Source organism: Megascapheus bottae, chromosome 4, assembly GCF_031878675.1.
Source record: "Megascapheus bottae isolate mThoBot1 chromosome 4, mThoBot2.hap1, whole genome shotgun sequence".
Taxonomy (NCBI): Eukaryota; Metazoa; Chordata; class Mammalia; order Rodentia; family Geomyidae; genus Megascapheus; species Megascapheus bottae.
Window position 1 is genome coordinate 41,437,793 of NC_143512.1, and position 24,297 is coordinate 41,462,089.

The 24,297-nt window shown below is 39.0% G+C and overlaps 1 protein-coding gene across 2 annotated transcripts in view; it reads left to right on the top strand.

The window, feature by feature from the left end:
* The window catches only part of Nln (neurolysin), an 84,815-nt gene that overhangs the window by 34,511 nt on the left and 26,007 nt on the right, over nucleotides 1–24,297 (top strand). For both annotated transcript variants that reach the window (XM_090331749.1, XM_090331750.1), the window contains exons 4-9: nucleotides 4,183–4,290; nucleotides 7,216–7,324; nucleotides 7,970–8,130; nucleotides 12,760–12,895; nucleotides 14,930–15,296; nucleotides 20,848–21,049. In XM_090331749.1, the coding sequence (XP_090187875.1) occupies nucleotides 4,183–4,290; nucleotides 7,216–7,324; nucleotides 7,970–8,130; nucleotides 12,760–12,895; nucleotides 14,930–15,296; nucleotides 20,848–21,049 (1,083 nt within the window). The remainder of the gene's footprint in view (nucleotides 1–4,182; nucleotides 4,291–7,215; nucleotides 7,325–7,969; nucleotides 8,131–12,759; nucleotides 12,896–14,929; nucleotides 15,297–20,847; nucleotides 21,050–24,297) is intronic.

Genomic DNA, 24,297 nt, shown 5'->3' on the forward strand with positions numbered 1-24,297 from the left:
TAAGTGCCTTTTTTTTAAAATAGTTTCATATTTGTTTTATTCCATAAAAAATGACATCAATATGTGCCTTTCTTTTGTCCAACTATTTGACTTTCTCTTCACAGTACGTAATATTGACATCTATTAATAGATCTTCACTTTTTCCTCTCTGAGGACTTAAAGCTTCTCAAGGATTTTCATCCCCATTTCCCTCCATAAGTGTGCTGAGTGGAATTGAACTAGTCCCACATAAAAATGCCTTGCTCAGTGTGGTGTCTTCATACCATGGCCTTATAAAAGCCACACATCCTATGCTGGCATATTGAGCGGTTATCCTTTGGACAGGCCTTTTAGAGCACCCTCAACAGCCTTTGATGAAAACCTAGCAATAGGTCATGAGTTGTAGGGAATGAGGAAAAAGAAAACTAAACTGCAAGTACACCATGTTATTTTCTCTATTTTAGCTTGTAAAATGGATTCTAGTAGCTGGGTGCTGGTGTCTCATGCCTGTAATCCTAGCTACTCAAGAGGCTGAGATCTGAGGATCATGGTTTAAAGCAATCCCAAGCAAGAAAATCTGTAAGACTCTTATCTTAATCCTTAGAAAATTGGAAATGGTGCTGTGGCTCAAAGTGGTAGAGTGGTAGAACTCAAGGCCCTGAGTTCAAGTCCCATGACCAGTTCCCCCCTCCAAAAAAAAAATGGGTTCCAGTAACACATTTTAATGACTCTGTGTACTTCCTTAGCAAATTCATAATTTGCAAATCTACTTTGTAAATGATATTTAAAGCAAGATACAATCTCAATCTTCAAAGTTTTTTTCATCGGCATGATGGTTTCTACTTTGTATATGTAGTATACACAACACAAAATCCCACTGAGAAACATTTTAACGTACGTATATTAGAAACTGGAAATATAAGGGGATATAGGACAGGAAAGGACAAAGTCCTGTTAGTAGTAAGAAATTTTAAAGAACAATAATACATTAAGAATGGTATATAGTAGGGAAGAACAGTAAACTGAGAGTAAAGAATTTATTTCTCTTGGTACTTTACACAGACAATTCCATGTAATCTTGGAAAGATCATTTAACCAAGTTTCTATTCTATAGAAGCATACCTGTGGTAGGGAAGGAGCATATTAATATATTCACATAAAAGCACTTTGTTCCAGGAGGAAGTTAAAAAGAAAATAAATCTTGTCACCACAGAGATTAAGATAAGGGTGCCTACTGCCAGATCCTATAAATTGAGGAATTACTTTGACCCTCCTCACTTTAAAGAGGAGAAACTTCACCCCAGGTGGCCTGGTTCACTCCAGGGGAGAAATTTTTGTTCAGGAAGGAAGGTGTAATTACAGCAAAGCTGGCTAAGAGATTTGGCGCTTCACTCTTAGAAAACCCTTGGACTATGTAGTTCTGACCCTGTTTGGTGATTATAAAGGAGTATATTACAACAGGCTTAATAAGCATGTTTTAGAAGTACTCTCCTCCACTGCAGACCTCCAGAGTACACAGAGACCTTAGAGTCTGGCTAGCAAGTACTGTCTGGTTGTAACTGAGTCAGATTTGGGGTTTTACTTTTTCTTTATTAGCCTACTAATTTAGTGTTACCTTTCTATACATGCATACATTGTAACCTGCTTTGTTGTCATTTTTTGTGACAAGTTAAATATTTTAGTATGTTAATTAGTAATGTTTTAATGAGGCCCAATGCAGAGCTGATTTTTTTTCTCAGAATGTATATCTTGCTACCTGTTTACCTGTATCACCTAATTTGATAGTAAATAGTTTTAATTTTAATCTACACTATGAATTTTGACTCTGCTATCCTGAGTATACTTCTGGGCTTTCTGAAATAGCTTTGCTACCTACAGGTTTGGCAAGTCTACTTCTGTCCACAGCCAGCACAGCCATGGACTAGAAACTCTGCTTTTGTCACCTGATGAAGCTTTGTCCTCAGCTCGGGCCTGTCTTATTCTTAGATTGGGGTCAGATGTGTTCCTGGAACCCCAGTGCTTATGAAAATATCCAGCTATATGCTTCAGCTCCTCACTGACTGGCCCTCTGTTCTGGATCTCTACTTGCTTACCTGGGTCCTTAACAACTTATCCAATCAGCTGCCCAATTCCAACCTGGGTCCTTAACAACTTATCCAATCAGCTGCCCAATTCCAACTTCCTGAATTCTCTCAGCCTTACAACCTGCAGTATTATACCATCTGGAAACTCCTGTTGCCATGCCTAACTTTTAAAACAGACTTCTTGGTACTATTAACTGTCGGGGTTTTTAGCGCTTCTTGTCCCTTGACCCGCAGGAGCAACAAGAAGAACACTCCCCCCACTAAGACGAGACCGAGAAAGGTTAGGGCCGACTGGCCGCCTTCACCCAGCCCTCCCTCTCCAGAGGGAAGACACAGAAGCTCCAGGGAGACTGTCACAGCAGTAACTCATTTAATGGGAAAGGACAAGGGGCTAAAGTAAGAAGCAGGAGTCTATCACAGGGGGAGGTAGGTGCTGTCAGAGAGGGTGGCCGGGCCAATCCATGGGTTCGAGGGAGCCTTATTTTACATCACAAACCACAGCCAAACCTCCCAACAAGGCGACAGGCAGGTTGGCCCAGTTTCCTAATGTGACGTTCCCCACAATTAACATCAGCCTAGATAAAGCCAAGTTTATCACATCCACATGAGCATGGTGATTTGAACTGCTGCCTGTCCCTAAGGGAGCCAGCCCTTAGCCCAGTCCTCTCTGGGCATTCTGAGTTTGTTCCCACTGCAGGCACCTGCTGCTAGGAACCCTGTAGATGCCAAGACCAGTTAAAATTCCAACTTCAGTCATGCCAGCATGCTCACAAATTCCACAGGGACACAAAAGAAGGTTATGGAAAAAGTCTAATTGTGTTTGCTTCCACTGAGGAAACTTTGAGTAATGTAGGTACAACAGTGTCTTAGTGCTCTAGCACCGATCGTTAATTGGTATATTAAAGGGAAATCCAGTTTGCTGTTCAAAGTGGTGCCAAGATTAAAATATAACTTTTTTGATGCTTCATTGGAAAATGAGAAAAATTTGAAAAATCACTGTAGCATGTGCCTAGCACCAGAAATCTAAAAGGTCTTTTTTGGGAGTGGGGTGGGGAGCAGGATCTTGTTATATAGTCCAAGCCACCCTACAACTCATGATCTTCCTACTTCTACCTCCCACGTCCTGATTGCAGGTGTGGATCACTACACTTAGCAGCTAAAATGCCATTTGTAAAGCTAAACATAATAGTAATTAGTTGGGATAGTAGGAAGAATCAGAGATGGATGGCCCAAAGCTTTGATGGAGTGTTCAAATGATAGAAGGTCTGTATGGCTCCAGTGACAGAAGGCACTCATTGGCTTCCAGCCATACTGAATCTATTACACCTGCTGAGCCTGTCTGGAGTTCATTTTTTCCTGGGGACCACTAACTGACCAGCTGCCCAGATGTGCTGTGGGTATTTTGCCACCTGTTTTAGAGAGACTGTGCATTTTGATTCCCTTGCTGTGGCTGGGGAATTTTCCACTCTCCTTTGTTCTTTGGGGGAGTGTGGTACTGCTGCACAGATTCACACTCACCAGCAGCTTTACTCTTTCTGCATTGCTGACTCATTTTCCCCGGATGCTTGTTCATATGCAGCTTGCTGGAGTCCCTTGATCTCCCTTGCCAAGTGACAGGAAGCCTTTGCTGAAGTTTTATCCAGCTGTCCTTATTTGGCATTTTGGCAAAAGAGTCCCACTCTGCATCTGTAGATTTACCCCTTTATTTCTATTCTTGCTACTCAAGTGGAACCAGGTTGGCAAATGATAGAAAATTAAATTCAGATGACTTGTGATAAGAAATGTGTTTTGTGAAAAAGGCCACTCAGTCATAAAGAATGTTCAGAAAGAGATTATGCAAATTCATCTATTATCACGCCTTCCAATAGCACAGGTGCTCTGAATTCTGAGGCAAGCCAAGGCAATTCTAGATGCTTTTTATTTATTTAATTTTTCTGTTGTAAATGAACACAGGCTCACCAAAGCATAAAAGAAATTAGGTCTTCAAAAGAGCCTGCCTTATAATCACCTGTGTTTTGTAGTGCAGTGGAGGTGATGAATAAATTTGCTTTGGCCTCATGGTTTGTGGTTCCCCATGCACTGTTGCAGTGGAAATGGATGTCATGCTTATTGATTTTAGAAAAACTGTGATTTGGAGAAGATAAAGCCTGAAGCCAGGAGATACTTGGAAAAGTCAATTAAAATGGGAAAACGGAATGGGCTTCACCTTCCGGAACAAGTACAAAATGTAAGTTTACTTCTTTTTCTTTCTGAGGGAAAAATAAATAACACACACACACACACACACACACACACACTCACTCACCAAAGAAATAGGGAAGCAGATGGATTGCAATAAAAATAAGCCATAATATAAATCTATTTCCAACATATTTGATATTCAGTGCTTTAAATCCTACAACTACTTTTATCTCATGCTGATGGACAAAGCTTTGATCCTGTCCAAGTTGGGTTTTTTGTTTTGGTTTTTGTTTTGTGCTTGGCTTATTTCTCCTGCTCTATTTATATTCTTCAAGAGTTGATTCCAGGTCTTCATAGTTGATTTGTATTCTCCCTCCCTTGGTAGTCCAGAGATAGGACATTGGCAATAAAATCCTTACTGATGGCCAGGAGTTTGGCCTAGTGGTAGAGTGCTAGCCTAGCATGCACGAAGACCCGGTTTTGATTCCATGGTATCACATACATAGAAAAGCCAGTGGTGCTGAGGCTCAAGTGGTAGTGCTCTAGTCTTGAGAAAGTCCAAGGACAGTGCTCAGTCCCTGAGCTCAAGCCCAGGACTGGCAACAAACAAACAAACAAACAAAAAATCCCAACAAACCCTTACTGATGGGGCTGGGAATGCTTCGTGGTAGAGTACTTGCCTAACAGACGTGAAGTACCACATAAACAGAAAAAGCCAGAAGTGGAATTGTGGCTGAAGTGATACAGTGCTAGCATTGAGCCAAAGAAGCTCAGGGACAGTGCCCAGGCTCTGAGTTCAAGGCCCAGGACTGGCAAAAAAATATCCTTACTGATGGAGAATTTCAAAGCTAGCACTTTAAAATGGGACACCCTGCCATTGATGTTTGTCCCTTAAATGAATAGAGAGTAGCTGTTGAAAAGTACCTCTCACCCTTTTGCTTTCATTGAAGGCCAATCAAGTCTTCCAAGTTCAGTAGAAGAATTATTATAGAATTAGCTTCACTCTTTGACAGGAAATAGAATCTACAACTTATTTTCAGGTTTTTCTTCTAGACTCAAGAACTGAAAATAGCTAGGTGTGGTGGCTTACATCTGTAAAACTAGCTACTCAGGAGACTGAGATCTGAGGATCAAGGTTCAAAGCCTGCTGGGGCACAAAAGGACCTGAGACTCTTATCTCCAGTTAACCTCTAGAAAATGGGAAGTGGGCCCTGGCTCAAGGGTAGGATGGTAGCCTTGAGCTGAAGAGCTCAGGGACAGCACCCAGGCCGAGTTCAAGTCCCAGGACCCACAAAAAAACAAACAAAAAAAAAGAACTGAAGTAAGGTTAAAAGAAACTCAAACTGGCCCTAATTTGGTTATTTTATATCATCATGTAGATGAGAACTGAAGTTGCCACTAAAACATAGGTATCCTTTTCCAATCTGAGTACCCTTTGCCACCAAAGAAAGGGGTTTAATCTCTCTTGCCTGAGCCTTTATCTGCCTGCTCAGTCCTCAGTGCTCTTGGAAATGTGAAAACTTTAGTTAGTGATGCCAACAAAATCTCCTTTAGAAAATAAACGAGATTTACTTGCTGGTGTTTAGTTGCAGATGTTGTCAGATTTTGTGGATTGGTCAGATCTATATGCACAGGGATGTCTTTGGCCACCTGACTTTCCACTATGTCTTCTTTGCTGTTAGTGTCATCTGAAGTTTGATTTCCTCTTACCGCTCGCAGGATCTTTTAAGAAATTACATTTCAAGGAAGTGGGTAAGGGAGGGAAAAAGTAGGAGAAAATGAGGGAGGAGTGACACTGTTCTAAAAGAAAGTTACACTAATTACCTGACTTACATAAAACTATAACTCCTCTGTATATCACCTTTACAATAAATTAAATAAATAATATTTTGATAGATAAAAGAAATCGCATCTTTTTTTTTTCTTTTCTTTCCTTTTTTTTTTTTTTTTTGGCCAGTCCTGGGGCTTGAAGTCAGGGCCTGGCAGTGTTCCTGGACACTTTTTGCCCAAAGCTAGCATTTTACCACTTGAGCCACAATGCTACTTCCAGCTTTTTCTGTGTATGTGATACCAAGGAATCAAACCCAAGGCTTCATGCATGCTAGGCAAGAACTCTACCACTAGGCAACACTACCAGCCCAAGAGAAATTGCATTTATAATAAATGCAAGTGATGCTTCTTGAGCAGAGCCACACTTTCACAATCAATATGGACTAAGTAAAAGTCATTAAATAACATTGCTAGAAGAAAGGGACAGATTAATGCAATTTTTTCTTGTAGATTTCTTTTATTGCTTCATTTGATCTGCCACTTTATTTTTATTTATTTATTTATTTTGCCAGTCCTGGGCTTGAGCTCAAGGCCTGAGCATTGTCCTTGGACTTTCTCAAGGCTAGAGCTCTACCACTTGAGCCTCAGCACCACTTCTGGCTTTTTTCTATGTATGTGTTACCGAGGAATCAAACCCAGGTCTTCGTGCATACTAGGCAAGCACTCAACCACTAGGCCAAACTCCCGGCACCAATCTGCCACTTTATTACTGTGCAAATATTAGAGTCTGTGAATCTTCCTTGTCTCCAAAGTGCTGAAAGCATTACTGCTTTCAGTTTTTCTTTGTTTACTTCGGCACCAGATAGTAATTACTAAATTTAAATTTTGAATTAAAAATTAGAAATATGCTGATTTGAAATGAGCTACTGTATTTGTTTATTCTCTCAGTGGCTATTGTGTGTGTACAATATGCTAGATACTGCTTTTACTATAACTCCTTAATTTGTTTTCTAATACATGAGTAGGTTTGCCTTTCTGTAAGTTGTTTAAAAGTGAGACATTTGCTTGCTAAGCTTGTCTCTAGAAATGACTTGCCAAGAAAAACAGGACCCAATCTTCATATAAAATCTACTTGACTATTGGCAATAAAAAAGAGTATGTCTTCTTACCACTAATGCTTTGCACATATTTTGTTTTTCAGGAAATCAAATCAAAGAAGAAAAGAATAAGTGAGCTATGTATTGACTTCAACAAAAACCTCAATGAGGCTTATACTGATACCTTCCTTGTATTTTCTAAGGCTGAACTTGGTAAAAATTTTATTTTGCTACATTTTCATGTCAGTTAGATAAATAATGTTATCTCATAGGTTGCTGTGATTTCCAGATGTAAAACTTAAATCAGAGTTCAAAGAATCCTTTAAAAAATAAGCTCATCACTCCAGCTAAACATAGACAAGCAGAACAGCCAGAATTAGATTTTAGGCTAATAAGAGTGTATAGTATTTCTAGATTCAGTCCAGAAGAGATTTCATTTAATTTCCCCATAATTTCTCTTGGTAACTTATGTTGGTGTTTGACATCCTTTAGCTGTTTTGGTAACTTATGTTGGTGTTTGACATCCTTTAGCTGTTTAACAATTTTTCTACCCTGTACTGTCCCCTATATTATAACTTAAATTGATCTCTTCTTACTCAGTTCTGGATTCTTTGTCTCACTTATTTTTCTCTACTCTATCAAAACACCATCCTCATAGATCCACTAAAACATAGTCATACTTTGAATTAATATTTCCTGAGCCATGGGACCTCTTACTGCTACCCTCCACTTTTATTATTTTTCTTGAATTTCAGTTACTCTACCGAGTTCCTAGACCTACTTAAAGAAACCATGACAGTTCTAAATGAACCAACAGTGAATAGAAAAATTGATGTATGAGAAAATGATTTTTTGCAGGTGGTCTTCCCTATGATTTCATTGACACTTTAGAAAAGACAGATGATGACAAGTATAAGGTAACTTTAAAATATCCACACTATTTTCCTGTCATGAAGAAATGTTGTATCCCTGAAACAAGAAGGAAGATGGAAATGGCTTTTAATACAAGGTGCAAAGAGGTACTAGAAATATTTATCTTTGTTCTTAATGGATGATATTTTAGAAGACTTGCTTTATTAAAAAAGGTTTTATTAACATTGATTTTTACATCATATTTCAAATGTAATGTTAAACAGTATCCAGGAAGAGAATTTCTATATATAATCACTGGCACATAGATTTTAGAGCATAATTAAAATTAAGCTGAGGGTTTGTATGTACATATTAATCTATATAATAAAACATTATGTCTATAGAATATATATCCCATCATAGATTTTTTATGTCTATGTAGTTATGTTTCTGTCTCCAAGATCATGTACATAACCTTGGGTACCCAAATATTGAGTCCTTGCTCTTGTACTGTTTGGATCTAATATCCACATATTAAGGATACCATGTGCCTTTTGTTCCTTTGGACTTGACTTACCTCACTCAACATGATGACTTGCTTTATTATTTTTTTAGCAAATATTAAAGTCAGGTCAGAGACTGGTATTCCCATTTCTATATGTACTATGCCTCATAATTCCTCAGATCTTGAGACTTTTTAGCTTTTTATTATTCATTGGCACTCTGTTTGGTATGGCCACTAAAGTAAACTGTTCAAGTAAGAAAAAATCTATAATAGATTAAACTAAAAATTGTATTCCTCTCCTTACATCAGCAGTCCAGGACTAGCAAGTATCTCTTCCTCCTCAACAAGTGACTTCCAAGGTTATTTTTGGAGATCACTATGTCCTAGCCCATTAGGAAGGAATGAAATGGAGCAACAAGCTCACATCTTTACTTACAAGACCTAGAAATTGCATATGTAGGCTCTATTCTTATCCCATGGACCCAGATTCCATCATAGGGATATGTCTAGCTGCAAGGGAAGCAGGAAATGTGAGCTTCAGTTGGCAACCATTTGCTCAGCTTAAAGGGTTTTATTATAAAGAGAAGGAATTAGAACTAGATTCATAGACTTCACTGTTCCATCATAGGCTTCTTACTATCTATACAACTCTGAGCACCCCTTTTTCCCTAGAAACATTTGTCAGTTCCCAGGTAGGTATTCAAACCAAGCTCTGAATGACACACAATCCTCCTCAGTTATAGCTTCTTACAATCAAGCAGCCTATTAAAAGACATTAAAGCTTCCATACCTTCAATTCACCTTAGAGTAGAATAGGAACAGAAAAATTCTAACAGTCATTCTGGGGAATGGATATGAACCTACCGTCTAGAAAGGAAAGAATAAGAAAAATAATGGGCACATAACAATTGTGAAAAACTGTTGGTCAGGAATTACAAGGATTCTTGTTCTAGGAAACTCCCCTTGGGACTTAAATAGGTCAAGAGTTCCTTTATCAGTCGCACCTTTATGACCCTTATTTTGCCTGCAGAGATATCTTCACTATCACTATACATGACTGTATCTTAGGGAACTACTGACGTGTAGGATTCCTGTGGGTACTAGTGTGAAGTCAGAGGGTTCTTTTACAGATCAGTTAGTCACAGGATTTTATAGGCCAATGTCATTATTGGTAATAAAACTCCTTTAAAACTTTAAGTTTCCTGTCTGTTGGCTTCTGACCAGTTGCATGATTAAATAACTGCACACTGCTTTTGGTCCATAGTAGTTCTTACATAAGCAAAAACATTGACCTCTGTATTTTGCTCATTTCATTTGTCTTCAAATGAATGGAGTTTGCTTTGGGCCCTCTGAAAAAGTAGACCAGAGAAGGAAGGTAGCATCTCAAACTATTCTGTGCCATTATTGACCCTCATGTTATAAATTTAGAGCAATTGGCTTTTTCAGCCAATTGAAGCCCCAGGACCTCACCCAACAGAGTTATTTCCTTGCATTTTCCATCCTTCCATCTTTGCTGTCTTGCAAACTGGCTCTCTCTGTTAATGTCCTTGTCTTCTATTCTGGTACCTTGTTTAGTTTTTATTATAGCAGAACCCTTTTCTTGCTTCTAGTCTCCATATGTCAAGGTATAGGCCAAACAACTTTATAGAAGTTGGCAAAAAGCACAAATAAGAGAAAAAATATTTCTGTGGTTGGGATTTAATTTGGCTCTAGATCTCTTGCCAAGAGATTTGGGTTTGATCCTTAGCACTGCCGCCCCCCCCCCCCAAAAAAAAAAGCGAATATAATTACTTTTTTTTAGGAAGTAAGTTACAGGTTTACCAGGAAATGGAAATAAGGGAACCTGAAGAGTTACTATTATTATTGGGTCTGTCTTACTTCACTTAGTATAATTTTTACCAAGTCTTTCCATTTCCCAACTAATATGGCAATACCATTCTTTCTGATGGAAGCATAGAATTCCATTGTGTATATAGATTGCGTGTTTTGATCCACTGAGGGCCATCTGGGTTGGTTCCATATCTTGGATATGGTAAACAATGCTGCAATGAATGCTTGTCCTCGTGGCTTTAGTGGAGCCTGGTTTGTGGTTATTTGGTAAATGCCCAGGAATAGGATTGCTGGGTCATAGGGAAGGTCTGTATTAGTCTTTTGAGGAACCTCCATATTGTTTACCAGAGTGTTTGAACAAGTTTACATTCCTACCAACAGTGTAGTAGCATTCCTTTTTGTCCACATACCCACCAGCAGCTGTTATTGTTAGTTTTCTTGATAATGGCCATTCTAACTGGAGTAAAGTGGAATCTCAATGTTGATTTGATTTACATTCTTTTTATGGCCAGAGATGTCAGATATTTCTTCATGTGTCTATTGTCCATTCTTATTTCTTCTTTGGAGAAGTCTCTGTAAGTCTTTAGCCCATTTATTAATTGGGATGTGACTTTGAGGATTTTTTTTGGAAGGTTTAACTTTTTGAGTTCTGAGTATATGTTAGCTGAGAAGCCCTTGTCTGATGCATAGGTAGTATATACTTTCTCCCATTCTGTGAGCTTTTTTTTTTTTTTTTGCCAGTCCTGGGGCTTTAACTCAGGGTCTGAGCACTATTCTTGTGAGTTCCTCAAGGCTAGCACTCTATTACTTGAACCACAGCACCACTTCTGACTTTTCTGTGTTTGTGGTACCAAGGAATCAAGCCTGGGTCTTTGTGTATGCCAGGCAAGCACTCTACCACTAGGCCAAACTCATAGGCCCTCCATTCTGTGAGCTTTCTATTTATTTTGTTAGCTATGTCCTTTGCCATGCAGAAACTGCTCAGTTTAATACAATCTCATCTAGTTGTTGTTTGATTTGTTATGATTTGCTTTTTAGGAAGTTTTGACCTGTGCCAAGGAGCCCTAATGTTTCCCCTATCCATTCCTGTAATATTTTCAGGGCATCTGGTCTGTTGAGGTCTTTGATCCATTTGGAGTTGGTTCTAGTGCAGGGTGATTTATAAGGATCTGGATTCAGCTTGCTGCATGTACAGTTCTGCCAATTCTGCCAGCATCATTTGTTGAAGAGCTATCTTCTATCCTGTGTTTTTGGCTCCCTTATCAAATACTAGGTGGTTATAGGTCTGTGGGTTCATTTCTGGATCTTCTATTCCATTGGTGCTCAGGCCTATTCTTGTGTAACTGGCACATATTATTTAGCATAAACGTCTCAAAGGTTCATCCTTGTATCCTGAGTCAGTGTTCTTTTAAAGGTTAAATTATAATCCACTGTATATCTGTGTCATATTTATGGATCCATTCATCTGTCAACGAACACTTGGGTCGTTTCTCACATTTGGATGTTACAAATAGTGCTACTGTATACTGTGCTTTACAGAATATATACCATTTTATGTTCTCTTCTGCAAAAAACATAGGTTCCAATTTCTTTACATCTCTACCACCTCATTATTTTGGAATGTGTGTATATATGTGTGTGTAGAATAAATAGCCATATACCTGGGTACGAATTAAAATGGTCAATTTTATATTGTATATTTTTTTACTACAATAAGCACATCAAAAAAATTAAACTACTAACATTTAATATAGTTGATTCTATCAGTGAGAAGCAGTAAAGGAATCACTATAGTCCTTAAAATGCATTCTTCCTTGACCAGGAGCATGGTCTAGTGGTAGAGTATTTGCCTAGCATGCAGGAAGCCCTGGGTTCGATTTCTAGGTGCCACATACACCTAGAAGTGGTCCAAGAAATTGGAAGTTGGAAGTGGACCAAGTGGCAGAGCACTAGTTTTGAGAAAGCCCAAGGGCAGTGCCCAGGCCCTGAGTTCAAACCCTAGGACTGGCAATAAATAAATAAATAAATAAAGTTCCTCTAAGGTTGAATTAGTTCTCTAAATTCATTGACCTCAACTGCCTTCTAAACATCAATTTTATGAATTATTTCAGGAATAAGATCATAAATAAAAATCTCTTAATACAAGCTGGGATTTTAGCCTAGTAGTAGAGTGCTTGCCTAGCATGCACAAAGACCTGGGTTCTATTCCATGGTACCATATACATAAAAAAAGCTGGAAGTGGTGTTGTGGCTCAAGTGGTAGAGCACTAGCCTCGAGGAAAGCCCAAGAACAGTCAGTGATCAGGCCCTGAGTTCAAGTCCCAAGGACTGGAAAAAAAAAATCTCTTAACATTATAGTTAAGGTGTTCTGAAAACATTGAAGTTTTACACACCTAAAAAATGTAACAATGTATTAGTGCTTGTTCCCAACTAATGACTTGCTTTCCTTGTTGCTTGCTAGGAAAACACAGTAATTCTTCAACAGCTACTCCCATTGCGGGCCCAGGTGGCCAAACTGCTCGGGTACAACACTCACGCTGACTTTGTCCTAGAACTGAACACTGCCAAGAGCACAAGCCATGTGACAGCCTTTCTAGGTTAGTTCTTTTGCTAATAGATTTATAGTTTCTATCTCTTTGTTTCCTGTGACTATTCCCTATGACTGTCACAACAACATCCTTGAGATCACTCTCCTCTAAATTCATTCGAGATAAATCTATTGACTACCTATTGTGTTAGTCTGAATTGGCTCTTCTATTATTGTATTATTACTGTAGTCTTCCATTTATTCTATATTATATTTTTCTTGTGTGTGTGTGTGTGTGTGTGTGTGTGTGTCTTTGTTTTTTTGGTTCAGATAGGGTCTTTCTGTGTACTCCAAGATAGCCTTGAACCTAAAATTCTTCAGATTCCTTTGTTCTGGGATTACAAGCATGTGCCCCACTATGCTGGTGGTGATTGTTGGGGATATTTACACTGATTCCTCATATGACATCATGGGTCCTAACAGGGTGTTAGCCTATTCCATTACCTTTATTCACTGGCACTAGATATTTGGTAGTTATAGAATGTCTCCTTATGAATTTTTATGAAATAAGCTTACCTAGATGATGTAAATAGAAGCAGGATATATATATATATATGTACACACATACACACACACACACACACACATATATATATATATATGTATGTGTGTATGTTTATATATCTTTTTTTTCTTTTTTGCCAGTCCTGGGGCTTGAACTAAAGACCTGAGCACTGTCCTTGGGCTTTCTTCAAGGCTACCACTGGAACCACAGTACCACTTCCAGCTTTTTTCTGTGTATTTGGTGCCAAGGAATTGAACCCTGGTCTTCGTGCATGCTAGGCAAGCACTTTACCGCCAGGCCACACTCCAGCCCAAAGCAGGATATGTATTAACAAAAATCCTACACTTTGTCCTCCAGAAATCACTTGATGGTATTTAAAAGTAGTATAAAACAATATACAAGCCAGAAGTAGTGGCTCATGCCTGTAATTCTAGCTATGCTGGAGGCTGAGATCTGAGGATAATGGTTCAAAGCCAGCTGGGGCACTAAAGTCTGTGAGACTCTTATCTCCAATTAACCACTAGAAAACTAGAAGTAGCACTGTGGCTCCAGGGGTAGGGCAGTAGCCTTGAGCTGAAGAGCTTGAAGACAACCCCCAGACCCAGAGTTCAAGCCCCAACACGGACAAAAATTTTTTAAATTTATACATATATGTATATGTATATATATGTATCTGAACTAGGATTTAAAAACAGGCACTGGGAGCTTACACCTGTAATCCTATCTACTCAGGAGGCTGAGATCTGAGGATTGAAGTGTATAGCCAGCCTGAGGCAGAAAATCCATGAGACTTATCTCCAGTTATCTACCAAAAAGCTAGAAGTGGATCTGGGACTCAAGTGGTAGACTATCAGCCTTGAGCAAAAAAGCTAAGGGACAGCACCTAGGCCCTGAGTTCAAGCTCTAGCACTGGCACCAAAAGAGAAAAAAAAAACAAGACAAAACAAAAACTATCACTTTATATATATATATATATATATATATATATATATATATATATATTCACATCTATTTGAAGTTACTTTTATGAATCTTTTCAAAGCCATGGTTCTTGTCTGTAATATTGAGTGACTGGTTCTCTGCCATTCTTTTCCCATTCCCCTCTCAATCCAAGTAATTATTCCAATTGTCACTTAGGCTTCTTAGCAAAAGATGGCTGAAAAATTTAGTCTTGGTGAAAGTACTAATTTTTGATATAATCACCTCTAATTAGAGTTGATTACATTATGATTTTTTACTTTGCTTGTTAACCTCTTCCATACTCAATTCACTTTGAACAATTCATCAAAATATTTAGTCTGTTGATATTTTTCACTAATATAAGCTATACAAAATTAATAGTGTGCTATAATCAGCCATTAGCTCAAAATTTACTCCACTGCTTTCTTAATGACCACACTTAAATATATGTGTTGTTTGTGTGCGTGTGAATCACTTAAGACTTTTAACAAATGCCCCATAAATATGTATTATATAATTTGTGCATACTCTGAGGTTGATCCAAGGCCAGATCAATAACTCTTTCTACTTCCCTCACAGATGATTTAAGCCAGAAATTAAAACCGTTGGGTGAGGCAGAACGAGAGTTTATTTTGAATTTAAAAAAAAAAGAATGTGAAGAGAAAGATTTTGAATATGATGGGAAAATCAATGCCTGGGATCTGCCCTACTACATGACTCAGACGGAGGAACTCAAGTACTGCATAGATCAAGAGTTCCTCAAGGAATACTTCCCCATTGAGGTGGTCACAGAAGGCTTGCTGAATATTTACCAGGAGCTGTTGGGACTTTCATTTGAGCAAGTGACAGATGCTCACGTTTGGAATGAAAGTGTTACACTTTACACTGTGAAGGATAAAGCTACGGGAGAAGTGTTGGGACAGTTCTATTTGGACCTCTATCCAAGGTACTGAGGACCATGGTGTTAGAAGGGACCCCTGCTCAGTTTAAAATGCCTCCTTTACGTGTTCCCATGTATAGTTTCTGGTAAAGGAATACAGTTTCCTTACCTGCATTTTGGGTATATTTTATTAGTATATATGAAATATGCAGTGTATGTGTGTGTGGGGGAGTCCTTGTGTATTTATACACTTGAATTACTCTTCCTTGTTCCCCTTCCTTTTAAGTTTTTTGTTTTTTTTTTTTTGCCCAAGGCCTCATGCTTGCTGGGTTGGCACTTTACCAGTTGAGTTTCACCTTTTTGCAACAGCATCTCACTGTAGCATGCCTTTATGCCACAGTGAGCCAACTTTAGGCTTCCTATCATTTCTTCAATCACACTTTTATGTTACTATCTCCAACTTCCTTCTGAGGAAATATGAGTCTTGTGAACTTTTCTGCTCAGGCTGACCCAAACCTTGATCTTCCTAATCTCAACCTTCCAAGTAACTAAGATTACAGGCTCATGCGAAGTGTTTACTGTGTTCCATTATAACCTTTTCATTCATGTATACAATATACTTGGATTGTGTTGTTCTCCCTTGCCATTTTTTTCTCCTTCTCACTTGTTTGTCAGTGGTTCTTTCTCCAAATAGTTCCATATATATTTCTTTTTTTTTCTTAAGGAAAAGAAATCCACAGATGAGAGTACACATGCAATATTTTTCTGAGTCTGAATTACTTCATTGAAGTTGATCCCTTAGCTTTTTCCTTCAAGGTTGGTGCTCTACCACTTGAGCCACAGTTCTACTTCTGGCTTTTTTGGTTAAACGGAGATAAGAGTCTCACAGGCTTTATTGCTGAGATCAAACTATGATCAGCCTCCTAAGTCGCTGAGATTACAGGATGAGCCACCAGGGCCCAGAGAGGATTATTTATTCATTCATTCACTTATTGCCAATGCTGTAGCTTGAACTCCAGGCCTGGACACTATCTCTAGGTTCATTTTGCTGAAAGGTAGTGCTCTACCACTTTGAGCCATAGCACCACTTACAGGTTTCTGGTGGTTAATTGGAGATAAAGTCTCATGGCCTTTCCTACCCAGGCCAGCTTCGAACCATAATCCTTGGATATGAGCCCCTGAGTAGCTTTGATTACAGGTGTGAGCCACTAGCACCCAGCTTAAGGATAATTTTTCTTTAAGTAGTTTGAGGTCCTTACTCAGGCATATCTATATCACTAAGCTCCATGTCCAACCAAAGAACATAATTTCTATTCTCTTTTGATTTAGTGATTTTTTTTTCTGGGCTATGTCGAAGACATTCTGCATCTTCTACTGTGTTTTTCATTCCTAGCCTTTTAATCTAGATTTGTTTCTTAAAGTTTCTAATGCTGCCTAAATTATCAGTCTGTCCATACAGAGCATCTACTTCTCCTTTAGACCTTTTATTATTATTATTATTATTATGTGTGTGTGTGTGTGTGTGTGTGATGGGGCTTGAACTCGTTTTGGATTCTGTTCCTCAGATTTTCAGCTCAAGGCTAGCACCCTACCCCTGGACCTGGACCTTGTCCCTGAGCTCTTCAGCTCAAGGCTACCACCCTACCCTTGAACTAAGCCTCACTTGCCATTTTCTAGAAGTTAATTGGAGATAAGAATCTCAGGTCCTTTTGTGCCCGGGCTGGCTTTGAGCCTTGATCCTCAGATCTCAGCCTCCTGAGTAGTTAGAATTACAGGTGTGAACCACTGTGCTCGGTTTCCTTTAAAACTTTTAGCGTAGGAGGGCCGGGAGTTTAGCCTAGTGGTAGAGTGCTTGCCTAGCATGCACGAAGACCTGGGTTCTATTCCTTGGTACCACATACATAGAAAAAAAAGCCAGAAATAGTGTTATGGCTCAAGTGGTAGAGCTCTAGCCTTGACAAAGCCCAAGAACAGTGCTCAGGCCTGAGTTCAACACCCAGGAATGGCAAAAAAAAAAAAAAAGTAAAAAAAAAATAGCATAGGAGTATTGGTTGTTGTAAATACTATTTTAGTGTCAGCATTTTTGTCATATCTGAACCTGGTCACCTTGCTTATTTTGCTTCTTGACCATTTGTTGTTGCTCCTTACATCTTTATGTCCCTCACATAAAGCTAGACATTTGTTGCCCTTTGGTTAATCTCATATTGTTACAGTATGTGACATTGTTACCTGGCATATTGTATATATGTTTGTTTATTTGAAATAGGAAAGGGAAGGGGGCAAGACAAGATGATTGGGAGGAGGTGGGAGGGGATATGGGGACAAAAGCATGAGAAGGGGTATCCATGTCTGAGAAGTATTGCACCTACTATCTGGCAAATAAAACTGTAAGCCCTTTATACATTACAATACCAAAAAATAATCCAGACATTTGCATAGGACAGTAAAGACTGAGGTAAAGGGCTGTGTGCCTAAAAATGATCACTTTTGCTTATGTTAGACGTTTTTATGTTAGACTTTTAATGTGAGACTTTTAATTCATTTGATAATCAGATGGGTGAGAGATCTGCTGCTGTGGTTAAATTTAGTGAGCTACAAGCTACAGACTCTTCTGTTGTTTAGGATATGAACTGATCTTCAGAGTTCTGCTCAGTTTCTGCTCTTAGTTTAGTCTTTTTCTTTGTTCTCTGACTCTGAACAAGTCTCTGTGGTAGCTCTTGCTCTTCCCAGCCGTGGACTACTAATATGTTACTGGATGCCTGTTAGCGTGTTTAAGGCATGCAAATTCTGTGTGAGAATGGGCTGTGTCATTGTGTCTTAGGAATGGGGCCTTTTCCATGACCTACCTTACCCTCCCTCAGGTTAGTCCTTAGCTCTGCCCCTCCTCTAGCAACTACAGGCTTTTTCTCTCTTTTCCTTCCCCAGATCACAATGTGTTTTCTCCAAAGTTGCAAGAACAATAGGGGTATTACCCTTAGGGGAGAGGGCGGGATGTGAGTGAGTCTTCCATTCTATAGAAGACAAATAAAAAGCATCTAAGCACACTTTAAGCTCTTACATAGCAGCTGTCCTTCACAGATTTTGTTCACCCTGCCTTTCATATTTTGTGTATCAATGAGGTATTGAAAGCCAGCCTAGAATTGGATGCACATTTTCCCTGTTTACTGCCTCATGCTTCTCCAACCCCACCATCAGCCTTGAGCAACTTGGTAAACTCCCTTCTTACTGATGCCTTCAGTATCTATTTTGGGTTTTAAATACATACATACATACATACATACATACATACATACATACATACATATATACATACACATGTAAATGTAGATAGATAAATATGTCAAGAGTGACATACATGTGTGTGTGTGTGTGTGTGTGTGTGTGTGTGTGTGTGTGTGTGTGTGTGTATGTGTATGTATGCTTCCTTCCCCTCTCCTAAAAGACCCATCTTAGATCAGAGTTGCCTGATTGCCCTTCAGTGTCAGGTGATAGGTTCAGAGAAGTTGCCATTTTCAGATTATCCAGCCCAAAGCTAAATGACCTGTTTAGTTATCTAAAGGGGAAATAAAGGAAGTATAATCCTAGACTATTATATAGTATCATATCACTTTTGTGGAGATTATCACTTATACCATGTATCCCCAAAATAAATGACTTTCTAGTATAATTTATATCTTTTCCTAGATAAACCAAAAGTCTTAAAAGATTGATCCTGTCTTTGTTTTGTTTTTAAGTAAACAATTGTGAGTACTGAGTCTTCCTTCCTGAATTAAATGAAAAACTTTCCTTCTGGGTTTAGTTTTTTATTGATTCTAATGTGAACAGGGTAGGAACCTAGTATGTGTCTTTTATTTTAAATTTACTCATGAAAATGAATTGGACAAGTCTAGAGATATAGCTCAATGGTAGAGTGCTAGCCCAGCATGTTGAAAGCTAGGGTTCCCTTTCTTAGCACTATACTTACACACAGATAATAATTTAAAAAAATTTTTAAATAGTCGGACTTGGAGCATAGTCTAGTGGTAGAGTGCTTGCCTAGAATGGATGAAGCCCTAGGTTTGATTCCTTGGTACCACATTGTCAGAAAAAGCCAGAAATGGCACTGTGGCTCAAGTGGCAGAGCACTAGCCTTGAGCAAAAGTGTCCCTCAAAGGACAGGTCCCTGGCCCTGAGTTCAAGCCACAGGACCGACAAAAAAAGGGGGCGGGGAATGTGGTCTAGTGGTCTTACCTCACATGCATGAAGCCCTGGATTTGATTCCTCAGTATCACATACATAGAAAAGCCGGAACTGGCTCAAGTGGTAAGAATGCTAGCCTTGAGAAAGCCCAAGGACAGTGCCCAGGCCCTAAATTCAAGGCCCTGGCAGGGAAAAAAAAAAGTTACCAAATAGCAGTGCTACTAGACACTGTGTTGAAAATGAACTATATAAGTTGTGAATGGGGATTGAAAAGAAGAACTAGGTGGGGTGACATTGTCCAAAAGAAATGTACTCTTAGTGTGCTGGTACCTTTAAGTCCATGGATTTCATCCAAATATTTGTGTGGCTTCTGTGCTGCAATTGAGATCTGATCCTTCTTGATTTCCAGCTGCCTGCGAGTTACTGTGTCTCAGTAATGCGGTGGCCTGTCCTGACACTTTTAGGGCCAATAGAGAAATGTCCCAAGGGAACAGATTAATTCAGTGAATTTCAATCATGGTGCAGTTGGGCACAAGGTGAAGCTTTTTGCCCACAGATTTTGGAATGTGTGTGTGTGCAGCCTCGCTCCTCCAGCAGAAGGGTCCTCTTCTTGTGAATTGCCTCCTACCCTCTGTCCAGTTCTTGTCCCAAATTTGCAAGCACCTAGCTCTTTCTACCTCAGTGGGTCAGTCATTTACCACTCTGTGCCTCAGTTTACTCAGTAGTTTACCATTAGACTGTGAGCTCCTTGAGAGACTTGGTTGCAATGGTTGTTATATCAATGCCTGGCTCTGTGCCTAGCCCAGAAACAGTGCTCAATAAATGTTGACAAATCAAAAAAAAAAAAGAAAGAAAAGAAATGTACTCTACCTGATTTATGTAACTTCTCTGCACATCACCTTTTTCTTTTTTTTTTTTTTTCTTTTTTTTTTTTGCCAGTTCTGGGCTTGAGCTCAGGGCCTGAGCACTGTCCTTGGACTTTCTCAAAGCTAGAGCTCTACCACTTGAGCCTCAGCACCACTTCCAGCTTTTTTTCTATGTATGTGGTACCGAGGAATCGAACCCGGGTCTCCATGCATGGTAGGCAAGCACTTTAACCACTAGACCAAACTCCCGGCCCACATCACCTTTTCAATAGCAATAAAAAATTAAATATAGGAAAGTTTAAACTGGTTTGAAATTCAGTTTTTACCTGGGTATTGTGTGCATTCTTTTTATGTTAAGATTTTTTTTTTCAACAAAAGAAACTTTGGAGATAGAACTCACCAAACTGATAGGAAGGGTTACTGTTTGCTTAGTTCTTATTTTTACTTTTTCTAAAAAGCAAATTAAATGTTACAGTGTGTTTGATGTCAAATATGACTTAATGACTGAGAGAGGCCATGTCGATATTGTTGCTGAAAAAGAATCATCATTTCTCCTTGCTGTGTCCTCTCAGGGAAGGAAAATACAATCACGCAGCCTGCTTTGGTCTCCAGCCTGGCTGCCTTCTCCCTGATGGCAGCCGTATGATGTCTGTGGCCGCCCTTGTGGTGAACTTCTCACAGCCAGCAGCCAGTCGGCCCGCACTCCTGAGACATGACGAGGTGAGGACTTACTTTCATGAGTTTGGCCACGTCATGCATCAGATCTGTGCACAGGTAAGAGATTTCGTTTTTATTTTTTAAATTTTCGTTTTTATTTTTTAAATTTTTTGCCGATGTTAGGTTTTTCCCTTAACATGTCTTTCCAAAAACTAAATGTGTTAGGGGCCAGGAGTTTGGCCTAGTGGTTGCGTGCTTGCCTAGCCTGTACAAAGACCCAGGTTCGATTCCTCAGTACCACATACATAAAAAAAAGCCAGAAGTAGTGCTGAGGCTCAAGTGGTAGAGCTCTAGCCTTGAGAAAGTCCAAGGACAGTGCTCAGGCCCTGAGCTCAAGCCCAGGACTGGCAAAAAAAAAACCCAAAAAACAAAAAACAACAAAAAAAACTAAATGTGTTGAAGAATTTCCTATGCCTTCAGAGACCCAAAGTTTTCATTTTCATGGCTCCTTTCATGGCCTCTTTTTACTCAGAGCTTAGTCCACTAATCAAAGAACTTAGTTGACTACCCGTTTATGGAGGAGGAAGTAAGACTATCATTAAGGAAGGGTTACAGTACTGTCCTCTTTGCATTTAATTCTTCTCCATAGGAATTTGGTATAAGCCTCACAGGTAAGCGCTATCATTTACCTCTTCTGGTTGTTAATACCTTGTTAAGTTCAGTGATTTTTTTCATCCTTGTCAGACCCTTTCTCCTTTTCTAATAATATATACTTTGTAACAACACCTCCCTTTACTACCCTCCAATTAAAATCATAGATAATATATCCATGCGGAGAATTTTCCAGGGAAAAGATAAGTGTGTGCAGTGGATTGAAACTATTTATTACTGAAAGGGTAAAGTATACTTATCTCAAGTCCTCGAGCCATATCATCAAGCACACACACATTTATTTCCAAGTTTGTAATGAAGTTCACTTAACTAGGCCCAAACTATTCTGATCTGAACCTCATGAACTTGCTAATTTTTTTTATCCTCAGCATACATAAGCAGCTTTATTGAACTACACAATTCATATACCATAAAATTCACCCATTTGGTCATATATTTATAGACACATGCAACTATCACGAATTTTCACCACCTAAGAAGGAAATCTTCTGCCAAAATGGCTGTATCACTTAACATTACCACCAGCAGTATATGAGGGTTCCAATTTCTTCATATCCTTGTTCGTACTTGTTATCTCACTTAGTAATTGTAGTCATAGTGGGTATGAAGGTACATCTCATTGTGGTTTGGATTTGCATTTTGTTGCTAATGCTGGGAAACTTTTCTTGTGCTAATTGTTTATTTGTATATCTCCCTTAAAAAAAGTCTTCTGGGCTTTTTTTTTTTTTTTTTTTTATCAGTCCTGGGGATAGACGTCAGGGCCTGAGCACTGTCCTTGGGCTTTCTCAAGGCTAATACTCTGCCACTTGAGCCACAGTACCACTTCCAGCGTTTTCTATGTATGTGGTACTAAGGAATCAAACTGGGCCTTTGTGCATACCAGACAAGCACTCTACCACTAGGTCAAACTCCTGGCCCCTTCTGTGATCTTTTTTATACTGATTTTTAATTAGGTTGTCTTTTTTTGGGGGCTTGGACTCAGGGCCTGGTGCTGTCCCTGAGCTCTATTACTCAAGGCGAGGACTCTACCACTTTGAGCCACAGCTCGACCTCTGCTTTCCTGATAGTTAATTGGAGATAAGTGTCTCGTGGTCTTTCATGCCTGGGCTGGCTTTGAACTGGGATCCTCAGATCGTAGCCTCCTGAGTAGCTAGAGTAACAGGTATGAGCCACCAGTGTCTGGCTTATTTATCTTATTTGGGTGTATATACTAGTATGGGGACCGGTCACTCTCGCTTAGCTTTTTGCTCAGGCCTGGCACGCTGCCATTTGAGCCAAACCTCCATTTCCTTGATGGTTAATTGCATATAAGTCTCAGGAACTTTCCTGTCTGGGCTGGCTTTGAAACACAATCCTCAGATCTCAGCCTCCAATAGCTAGGATTACAAAACTTGCTAATTTTTAACCTTAGCAATAGTTAGCAGTACTTACTTGAATGAGTAAATAGTTGAATGAGAAAGAGTTAAGAACAACTCATCCATTTTGCCTTCCTAGAGTATGTTGGATAAGTTTCTGGTTGTCCAGCCTGCTCTGCCTTGAGAGTAGCCTGTAATTATTAATCTAAGCAATAGCTATTTGTTTCCTAGGTGTTGCTGTCACTTTTGTCTCAGAATTTGTTTGTTCTTTCAGCTTTTTCACTTTTCATTCTGATGCAAACCCCTTTTAAAAACAGGGCTGGTGTAGTGAAGTTCTCAAGTATGTGCTTAGTTCTCAGAGTCCTGGATTCAATCCCAGGCCTCAAAAATGCTTTTGTTAATTTAAATAACTGAGTGAATGCATAAGTGAATGAGGGAACAAATTAATGAAAATAGGATAGGAATCTATTCAAACAGATAAATCTATAGATAGCCATTTCCAGAATAATCTAAACTTCCTTTTTACAAATTACTTTTACAGTCAACACTGGGTTCTAAAAATCATTTCTGATGGGGGAACTTCCAAGAGTGTATATTCTGTGGCTTGACAGTTCCTTTAATTAGGATAACTTTAGTTTCTGTTTTTTTGAACTATTTCTTAAGTAATTTAGAAAAATATAAATTGGTCTCAATTTTAGAGTTGTAGGATATCAGTTAGATAAGTAAGTTCCTGGTATGCATTTGTACACAAATGAGCAACTAGACTACAGAATAGTCAGTGCTCCCATTTTCTTTTAGCTGAAAACCCAGTGAAAATCTGATTTAAGATTTATATACCTTTTCCAGAGTAACATATACTCCTATACCTGGAATTCCAGGTGCTTACAGGGTCCCTAAGGCCCAGACCATAATGAATCTCAAGAACTTTTAATGAAAGTTTCTTTTTTTTTTAAATTGTAATTAATAGAAGGGTTACAGTTATATTCCCCAGATAGAATGTGCATCTCTTCCCATACATTGATACCCCTTCTCATATTTTTGTCCCCATTTCCTTCCCCCTACCTCCTCCCCTCATCTTGTTTTCCCCCTTCCCTTTTCTATTCCAAATAAGCAAATAATTGTATATACAACATACCAGATAACAAAGTAACATACTATAACAATACGAGAATAACCAAGGGACAACAAAAGAGATGAGAAATAACATAGTACATTAAGAACAACAATCACACATTATATGGCTCTTGGAGGCCATATAAAAGAGGTCATATCCTGGAGGTCCTTTCATTTAGCCTCATCCTATATGGCCTTATGTATCTAGGTTTTGAGCTATTGTAA